Below are 10407 nucleotides of genomic sequence, written 5' to 3' on the forward strand. Positions count from 1 at the left end.
CCCCTCCCCGCAATAACAACCAAAACAGAATCCCCCTCATCCTCACGTACCACCCCACCAACCTCCGGATCCAACGCATCATCCTCCGACACTTCCGCCATCTGCAATCCGACCCCACTACCAAAGACATTTTTCCCTCCCCACCCTTATCTGCTTTCCGGAGGGACCAGTCTCTCGTGACTCCCTTGTCCGCTCCACACTCTCCTCCAGCCCCACCACACCCGGCACTTTTCCCTGCAACTGCAGGAAGTGCTACACCTGCCCCCACACATCTTCCCTCACCCCCATCCCAGGCCCCAAGAAGACTTCCCACATCAAGCAGATGTTCACCTGCACATCTGCTAATGTGGTATACTGCATCCGCTGTTCCTGTTGTGGCCTCCTCCAAATCGGGGAAACCAAGCGGAGGCTCGGGGACCGCTTTGCAGAACACCTACGCTCGGTTCGCACTAAACAACTGCACCTCCCAGTGGTGAACCATTTCAACTCCCCTTCCCATTCCTCAGACGACATGTCCATCCTAGGCCTCCTGCAGTGCCACAACGATGGCATCAGAAGGTTGCAGGAACAGCAACTCATATTCCGCTTGGGAACCCTGCAGCCCAATGGTATCAAGGTGGACTTCACAAGCTTCAAAATCTCCCCTCCCCCTACCGCATCCCAAACCCAGCCCAGCTCGTCCCCGCCTCCCTAACCTGTCCTTCCTCCCACCTCAAGCCCCACCCCCATCTCCTACCTACTAACCTCATCCCACCCCCTTGACCTGTCCGTCCTCCCTGGACTGACCTATCTCCTCCCTAACTCCCCACCTATACTCACCTTTATTGGCTCCATCCCCGCCTCTTTGACCCGTCTGTCTCCTCTCCACCTATCTTCTCCTCTGTCTATCTTCTATCCGCCTCCCCCTGTCTCCCTATTTATTTCAGAACTCCCTTCCCCTCCCCCATTTCTGAAGAAGGGTCTAGTTCCGAAACGTCAGCCTTCCTGCTCCTCTGATGCTGCTTGGCCTGCTGTGTTCATCCAGCTCTACACCTTGTTATCTCTGTTTATAACAATACCAGGGTGTAGTGATCACTCCTCGTGGTAACTTATCCTAATGGCCAAGGGGAAATGTGAGCTTCATTTTAACAATGTGAGGTGTCATATATGAATAGTGCTTGTGGGCAGTTACCCTGGATGAAAAGACCCTGTTGCTTTTAATAGCTGGGCCACATATCTATAAATATCCTAACAACAAAATACTGTGGATACTGGAAATCAGAAATCAAAAGCAATAAAAGTGCTGGAACAGCTCACCAAGTCAGACAGCAACTTTGGAGGGAACCAAAGTAAATGCTTCAGGTTGCGTGACCTTCCATCAGATAGATATTCGTCTACAAATGTTTCCTTCACCCAGGGCTTTCTGTAGTGCATGGGTTCATCCTGTATGAATGAATAAAACAAAATCCGCACACAACACAGGTGGATAAGAGGTGGAATTTAGCAGTATGATTGTGGACATGGTCATGATTCCTTGCAAATTATCACTGGTGGGATGTAAACAAAAGGGGCAGTCACACGACTAGGAGTATACTCCAGACCCCCAAAAGTAAGAGGGAGTCAGAAGAACACATATATAGACAGATTTCTGTCTGCAGCAATAAGAGAGCAATAATAATAGGAGACTTTAACTATCCCAATATCGACTGGGTTTCGAACAATATAAGGGGCATTGTAGGCCAGTTGGTCTTACTTTGGAGATGGGCAAAGTCAGCATGGCTTTATTAAGGGAAGGTCATGCCGTACAAATTTAATTAAACTCTTTGATGAAGTGACAAGGAGGATTGATGAGGGAGGTGCGGTGGATACAGGGTAATTGGATCCAAAGTTGGCTTAGTAACAGGAAACAAAAGGTAATAGTTGAAAGCTGCCCTTGCAAATGAAAGCTGTTTCAAGTGGTGTTCAAGTGGCTTGGTATTTGGTCCTTTGCTGTTTGTTTTATACATTTACAGTTTGGACTTGAATGTGGGGTCATAATTGAGAAATTTGTAGCTGACAGAAAAATTGTCTGTGTAATGGATAATGTAGAGGATAGCTGTAAGCTCCAAAATGATATTGGTGGAGTGGGCAGCAAAGTGGCAGATGGAGTTCAACTCTGATAAGTATGAGGTAATGCATTTAGGGAGGTCAAATAGTAAAAGGGAATACACAGTAAATGGGAATATGCTGAGAGGGGTAGATTAAGTCAGAGACAGGTCCCTAAAGGTAGCAGTACAAATAGAAAATGTTGTAAAGAAGGCCTATGGAATGCTCTCCTTCAGGTGGCACAGTGGCTCAGTGGTTAACACTGCTGCCGCACAGCGCCAGGGACCCAGGTTTGATTCCACCCTTGGGCGTTTCTCTGTGTGGAGTTTGCACGTTCTCCCTGTGTCTGTGTGGGTTTCCTCTGGGTGCTCTGGTTTCCTCCCACAGTCCAAAGATGTGCAGGTTAGGTGGATTGGTCATGCTAAATTGCTTGTAGTGCTCAGGGATGAATAGATTAGGTGAAGTGTAGGGTGATGGGTCTTGGTGGGATGCTCTGAGGATTGTCGTGGACTTGTTGAGCCAAAGGGCCTGTTTCCACACTGTAGGGATTCTATTGGCAGAAGTATAGAATAACAAAAGTAGAGGAAATAATGATGGCACTGGTGAGGCAATAACTGGAATATTGTGTGCAGTTCTGGTCACCATATCACAGGAAGAATGTGACTGTTCTAGAAAGAGTGCAGATAAAATTTACTAGAATGTTGCCAAGGCTGGAAAATTGTAGCTATGAGGAGACATTGCAGAAGTTGGTTTGTTTTCCTTGGAACAGACAATGTTGAAGGGTGACATGATGGAGGTATAGAAAATTGTGAGGGGTAGAGATACAGTAGACAGGAGGATCCTTCCCTTGGCTTTGAGTTCAAAACCAGGGGTCATATATTCAATCTAAGTGGCAGCAGCATTCGAGGGGTTCTCTAGTTCTATAGTTCTATGGGTGTGGACAGCTCTGAGCACACTGGGAGAGGGAGGTAACCAGGGTAATCAAGGCCCAGGCTTTCTTGAGATGCCAGAAAGGTAACTCCTGTTCCTTGCCCAAATCTCAAATACAATTTAATCATTGCTTTCTTGGCCTCTTCTTTCTCTACTTCTGAAAATTCCCTTTTCCTATGTATTAGCCTAGTTTTTGTTTAAAGATCTTCTTTGCGTATCCAAGGAGATTGGTGAGTAATGGGAGTTGTGCTGATTGGATGGATGAATGGGACAGACTCAATGAAAGTCTTTCCTGTCCATTGGATTTTCATGTAATTATACAACACCGGAGGTGACGTATTTCATACAAAAATCTCTCAGTAAAATCCAGCTGTCATAATTCATGACAAAATTTCTGAAAAAAGACATTTAATTGCAACAATAGCTAAAAAAATGAAAAACAAAACAGGGAATCGTTAGGTTGAAATTAGCCTCAATATGTACAGCTTAAATTATTCAGGGTAGATTTTGACTTGTGTGGGAATATAAGTGATTGTGAATTAGCAGCCTGTGTAACATAGGTTCATGTGCAATCATACATTACAGCAGAATTTCATTTGGTTTTTCCTTTAGTTTATATAGTTTCCTTTGAAATTTCTTATTTATTTGTTGCAACCACTTTTCAGATATTATGTTCCAGATAATTATAACTCACTACATAAAAATTTCAACTCATTTTACTGCTGTGTTTTCTGCCAATGGTCTTACATCTGTAACAAAAACAGAAATTGCATTGATGCTGCTAGACCCGCTAAGCTTTCCCAACAATTTCTGTTTTTGTTTCTGATTTCCAGCAAGCACAGTTCTTTTGGTTTTTTAAATCTTTACCCTGTATCCTGTGCCTACCAATCATTACGCGAATAGAAACAGTTTTTCTTAATTTCTGAATGATTTTGAATGCCTCTGCTAAATTTTTCCCAAACTCAGTTTGGTGGAAGCGTAACAGTCCCAGTTTCTCTATTCCTTTCATGTAATAGAAGCCCCTTCCTTATCCTTTGAGTAATTTTACTCTCCATCCTCTCGAATATTTCAATGTCAGTGCTAAAGTATTGTGGCCAGAACGTCTCCAAATTTTTATTTATTTCCAGTTAATACAGATAGAAATGGGTTTCTGATATTGTTATCACCCATGTCACACTACCCACAGAACAAAGTCAAAATCTACCCAGGCAAGTTTAAATCATTTTGATGCTTATCAAAGTCAAAATTGAAAGAAAAACAGCACATGTTACAAAAATTAAATAGAAAGATCTGCAAACATTGCATGTGATTCACACAAAGCAATGGGAAGCTAAGGAAGCAAATAACTGCACAAAGATGCCTAGCAGGTCAGATGACTGGTCAGAATATATAGAATCACAGAGAATGACTAAAGTATTAATCAGGAGAAATAATTAGAACATGAGAGGAAATGAGCTAGAAACAACCGCTGGCAAGAGTTATTTAAAAGGAGAGCATTAAACCAAGTAACTGTTAGTCCTCTAGAGAATTAGAATGGGGAGTTAATAATACATAAGATGGAAGTTGCAGATGAAATGAACAAATATTTTGCTCTGTCTTCACAATAGAGAATACAGAAAACATTCCAGTAATAACTGTAAATCTGGAGGCATAAGGAAGAGAGGAACTTAATGAAATTGCAATCACAAGGGAAGTGGTACTAAGCAAACTGATAGAGCTCATGCTGATAAGTCTCTGGGTCCTGAAGGACTTCCTCCTGGTCTTAAAAGAGATAGCTGATGAGCTGGTTGATAAGTTCGTGTTAATTTTTCAAATTCCTAGATTCAGAAATGATTCCATCAGACTGGGAAGTAGCAAATTTGACATTGTTCTTCTAAAATAGAGGGAGGCAGAAAACAGACAACTATGGCTTGATTAGCCTAATATTTGTCATGGGGAAAGAGTTAGAATCAATCATTAAAAAGATCATGCTGCAGAGTGCATGCAGAAATGGGTCTTTGTCTGATGGACAAGTGACAAGTGAAATTGTGCATTTGGCTCTGCTGGGACCTCAATTTAGATGAAGGGAAGGCAAAGATTGCAGTTAGATTTGCAGACAACCTCAAGATGAATAGGAAAGTATGCTGTGAAGCCATAAGGAGATTGCAGGCAGATATAGATAGGTTAAATGAGTGGACAAAAATCTGATAGATGGAATATAATGTGGGAAAATGTGAATTTGTTCACTTTTAGTGGATGAATAAAAAAGAACAAAATATTATTTAAAAATGAATGACTGCAGAAATCTGAGATGCAGAGAGATTTAGTTGTTCTGGTGCATGATTCAGAAACGGCTAGTGTGCAGGTACACCATATAATCAATAAGGCTAACTGGATTCTATCCTTTATTACAAGAAAAGTTGAACATATGGGTAGGGAGTTTATACTTCAGTTATACAGGGCATTGGTGAGACCACATCTGAAATACTGTGAATAGTTTTTTCTCCTTATTTAAGAAAGAATGTAAATATATTGGAGATAACAAGGTGTAGAGCTGGATGAACACAGCAGGCCAAGCAGCATCATAGGAGCAGGAAGGCTGACGTTTCGGGCCTAGACCCTTCATTAGAAATGGGGGAGGGGAAGGGGGTTCTGAAATAAATAGGGAGAGAGGGGGAGGCGGATAGAAAATGGATAGAGGAGAAGATAGGTGGAGAGGAAACAGACAGGCGGGGATGGAGCCAGTAAAGGTGAGTGTAGATGGGGAGTTAGGGAGGAGATAGGTCAGTCCAGGGAGGACGGACAGGTCAAGGGAGCGATGAGGTTAGTAGGTAGGATATGGGGATGGGGCTTGAGGTGGGAGGAGGGGATAGGTGGGAGGAAGGACAGGTTAGGGAGGTGGGGACGAGCTGGGCTGGTTTTGGGATGTGGTAGGGAGAGGGGAGATTTTGAAGCTTGTGAAGTCCACATTGATACCATTGGGCTGCAGGATTCCCAAGCGGAATATGAGTTGCTGTTCCTGCAACCTTCGGGTGGCATCATTGTGGCACTGCAGGAGGCCCAGGATGGACATGTCGTCTGAGGAATGGGAGGGGGAGTTGAAATGGTTCGCGACTGGGAGGTGCAGTTGTTTATTGCGAACCGAGCGTAGGTGTTCTGCAAAGCGGTCCCCGAGCCTCCGCTTGGTTTCCCCGATGTAGAGGAGGCCACAACGGGTACAGCGGATGCAGTATACCACATTGGCAGATGTGCAGGTGAACATCTGCTTGATGTGGAAAGTCTTGTTGAGGCCTGGGATGGGGGTGAGGGAGGAGGTGTGGGGGCAGGTGTAGCACTTCCTGTGGTTGCAGGGAAAAGTGCCGGGTGTGGTGGGGCTGGAGGGGAGTGTGGAGCGGACAAGGGAGTCACGGAGAGAGTGGTCCCTCTGGAAAGCAGATAAGGGTGGGGAGGGAAAGATGTCTTTGGTGGTGGGGTTGGATTGCAGATGGCGGAAGTGTCGGAGAATGATGCGTTGGATCCGGAGGTTGTTGGGGTGGTACGTGAGGATGAGGGGGATTCTTTTTTGGTTGTTATTGCGGGGACGGGGTGTGAGGGATGAGTTGCGGGAAATGCGGGAGACACGGTGGGGGGCGTTCTCGACCACTGAGGTGGGGAAGTTGCGGTCCTTGAAAAACGAGGACATCTGAGATGTACGGGAGTGGAATGCCTCATCCTGGGAGCAGATGCGGCGGAGGCGAAGGATTTGGGAATAGGGGATGGCATTTTTGCAGGAAGGTGGGTGGGAGGAGGTGTATTTTAGGTAGCTGTGGGAGTTGGTGTGCTTGAAATGGATATCGGTTTCTAGGTGGTTGCCCTAGATGGAGACAGAGAGGTCCAGGAAGGACAGAGAGGTATTAGAGATGGTCCAGGTGAACTTAAGGTTGGGGTGGAAGGTGTTGGTGAAGTGGATGAACTGTTTGAGCTCCTCGTGGGAGTGCGAGGCAGCGCCGAAACAGTCATCAATGTAACGGAGGAAGAGGTGGGGTTTAGGGCCAGTGTAGCTACGGAAGAGGGATTGTTTCACGTAACCTACAAAGAGGCAGGCATAGCTTGGGCCCATGCGGGTACCCATGGCCACCCCCTTTGTCTGTAGGAAATGGGAGGAATTGAAAGAGAAGTTGTTGAGGGTGAGGACGAGTTCGGCTAAGCAGATGAGGGTGTCAGTGGATGGGGATTGGTCGGGCCTGAGGGACAGGAAGAAGCAGAGGGCCTTTAGGCCATCTGTATGGGGAATGCAGGTGTATAGGGATTGGACTTCCATGGTAAAGATGAGGTGTTGGGGACCGGGGAATTGGAAGTTCTGGAGGAGGTGAAGGGCGTGGGTGGTGTCACGGATGTAAAAGGTTTACTAGAGGGATAACTGGAATGAGCCTGTTGTCTTATGTGGAAATGTTCAACAGACTGGGCTTGTTTCCTCTGCAGTTTAGATGAGTGTCTGGTCACTTGATAGAAATGTATATGATCCAGAATATAATTGACAAGTTGGATGTGGAAAAGACGTTTCTTCTTGCAGGTCAGCCCAGGACTAGGGGACACTGTTTTAAAATCAGTAGTCACCCATTCAAAACACAGATGAGAAGAATTCTACTTCTCACGGGTGTGGACTAACTTTGGAATGCTCTGCCTCATTTGATGATAGAAGCGGGGTCATTTAAATATTTTTGAGATAGAGGTCGATAGATTCTTGTAGGCAGAGAATTAAGGTTATTGAGGTAGATGTAAATGTGGATTTCAAAACATAAACAGATGAGCCATGATCTTACTGAATGGTAGAACAGGGCCTAATGGTGTTCTTCTGCTCCTATTTCATATGTTTGCAAACTTAACATATTTTAGGTCATGTTTGAGTGCACTTTATTGATACATTGTACCGATGCTTAGGATATATGTTATATTGTAACTGGACAATGCAAGATCAAACAAACTTACAGCCCAGAAAGAGGCCATCGGGTATATTGAGTCTGCTCCAACTCCATCAAAGAGTAGTCCAGTCACTCCCACTCCCCATTCTATTTCCACATCCTGCATTTCTTTTCCCGTTCAGGTATTTATTCAATCCCCTTTTGTAAGCTACAGGTTCTCAGAGATCCTGTATTCCAAATCATAATTACTCATTGCATATTTCAGCCATTGGAAATAGTTTCTCTTGTTTACTCTTTCAAGTCTCTTTTTTTTGTCATTAATTCAGGGGATTTTGGCGTCACTGGTTGGGCCAGCATTTGTTGCCCATCCCTTGTTGCCCTTGAGGTGATAGTGGTGAGCTTGAACCACTGTAATCTAGTTGCTGCAGGGAAACCCACAGTGCAACTAGGGGTGGGGTTCCAGGATTTTGACCCAGTTACACTGAAGGAGCGTGATATATTTCCAAGTCAGGATAATGAGTGGCTTGGAGGGGAATTCTCAACTGATGGTGTTCCCATGTATATGCTGCCCCTGTCCTTCTAGATGTTAGTGGTCACAGATTCAGAAAGTGCAGCTCGAGAAAATTTGGTGAATTCCTGCAGTGCATTTTGTAAATGTTACATACAGCTGCTCTTGAGCATTGGTAGTGAGAGAGTGGATGTTTGTGGATATGGTGCCAATCAAGTGTTCTGGATGGTTTCAAGTTTCTTATGTGTCATTAGAGCTTCAGTTATCCAGGAATACACATTAATGGACGTGTTTATTCCTTTTGTTTTCTATAGGCAAATATTTCATATAGTGCACCTTTGTTTCCGAGTGATTGCTTTCCTGAACCAACCCTTACAATTAATGACATGTGGATCCCACTCACTGCAATAACGTCAGCCCTTGTGTTACTCACATTGCTTTCTGCCAAACTTGCAACATTGAAAATATTGATCTTGTCATCATTTTACCCAGAAGCTCAAAGAGATCGTGCATACTTTTTGCATGAAGAGATAATCAGGAAAAGATCTTCAGAAAGATTAAAATGCAATACCAAGAAGTCTTTGAATGCGGTGGTTAACTCGGTAAGATGATAAAAGTTGGCATCTATTACTTTTCAGATATGGTGTAGTTTCTTTGTGCCCCTTCACCTTGCCATGTAAATTCACTGTCAGAGCTGATATATGAATAATATTTATTAAAGTTTAGCTACTGTGGACCATTCCCCAGTTACCTTTGATATAATCAGAAAATAATATTTCATAAAGAAGGGGAAAGGGCTGCAGGAGTAAAGTGGTAAAAAGTAAATCACATGGTAAGATGAAGGGGCATATAGAAACTATGGTATGACTGAAAAGAGTTCTGTTGCAAACAACAGGACATTGTGTATTAATATAGTTTGCTCCCAGTACAATGTAACTGCAAATCTGCATTAATGGCAGCATTATCTCTGACAGTATCTTACTAATCAGAGTCCATTTGCCAATTAATCAAAACTCTCCTGTCATGCAGGTGGTTTGCCCCTTGAATTGGTATTCTTGCAAATTATCCTGATGCAAGATGAAAAGCTTTGATAAAATGTCTTTATTTTCAACAATACTTAAAAATTTATGTGGGTGTTTGTAGTGATAGATCCAGGTGGACCTCATTGACTATGAAGGAAATCAATTTAAACAGGAGATTTAGAATCACCTCAGTTCAGGGGAATGACTCTGAGCTGGCTGACAGCAGCCATGTAGTGTGCACAGGTAAATAAAGGGTGACTTGGTGATGGGGTGCTGGCCTGTGTGTAGTTATTTCAGTGGTGACAAGAGAAAATAGTACGTGCCTAAAGAACATTCACTTGCTACAGTCATCCTCGAGTTAGGGTAAGTATTTCTGGCATCATGCCTTTATTTGGGAAGCTTGACTCATTTGATCCTGCTGTTGAAGGCAGTATGTGGAAAGAACGCGAAATTGTTTCTGGCAAATGACATTGGGGCAGATGAAAAGCAACGAATAATCCTTTCAACTGCTTGTGGACCTGCAACATTGTCGATTAAAAGGAGCTTAACTTTCCCACAGGCACCTGATACTAAAACCTTCCAAGAGTTGACTGAGTTGGTTAAGGAATACTACAACCTTAAACCTCCTCTAATCCTGAGACACTGTTGGTTTTATTTAGCTGTTAGAGAATCGGGGGAATCCATATTGGGATTTTTAATAAGTTTATGACGACTGGCAAAGGCATTGATTTTGGGTTAACTCTGAATGAGATGCTGAGAGACCATTTGGGATGTGGGATTAATGACATAACCATGTAGAAGTGGTTATTAGCTGAAGCCCAACTGCACTTCAAACAGGCACTGTAACTGGCTTTACCATTAGAAAATGTGGCAAGTTGAGCATGGGAGCTACAGGGCATCCCAATGGAAGTGTGCACCCTCACCTATCCGACTGAGCTTGGGGAACACCACTTGAGTGTAGGCAATCGCAGAACCTCACACAAGCATTTCCTGAGCAGAGGGT

General features: G+C 43.8%; 1 protein-coding gene across 1 annotated transcript in view; it reads left to right on the plus strand.

Annotated features, from left to right (window-relative positions):
* LOC109914186 (dendritic cell-specific transmembrane protein-like) overlaps positions 1-10113 on the plus strand; it is an 18612-nt gene extending 8499 nt beyond the window's left edge. The window contains 2 exon segments of the mRNA XM_048596116.1: positions 8697-8984; positions 9964-10113. Of these exon segments, the coding sequence (XP_048452073.1) occupies positions 8697-8984; positions 9964-10113 (438 nt within the window).
* Positions 10114-10407: the final 294 nt, after the last annotated feature.

The sequence above is a fragment of the Rhincodon typus genome, chromosome 4 (genome assembly GCF_021869965.1).
Source record: "Rhincodon typus isolate 14 chromosome 4, sRhiTyp1.1, whole genome shotgun sequence".
NCBI classification, from domain to species: domain Eukaryota; kingdom Metazoa; phylum Chordata; class Chondrichthyes; order Orectolobiformes; family Rhincodontidae; genus Rhincodon; species Rhincodon typus.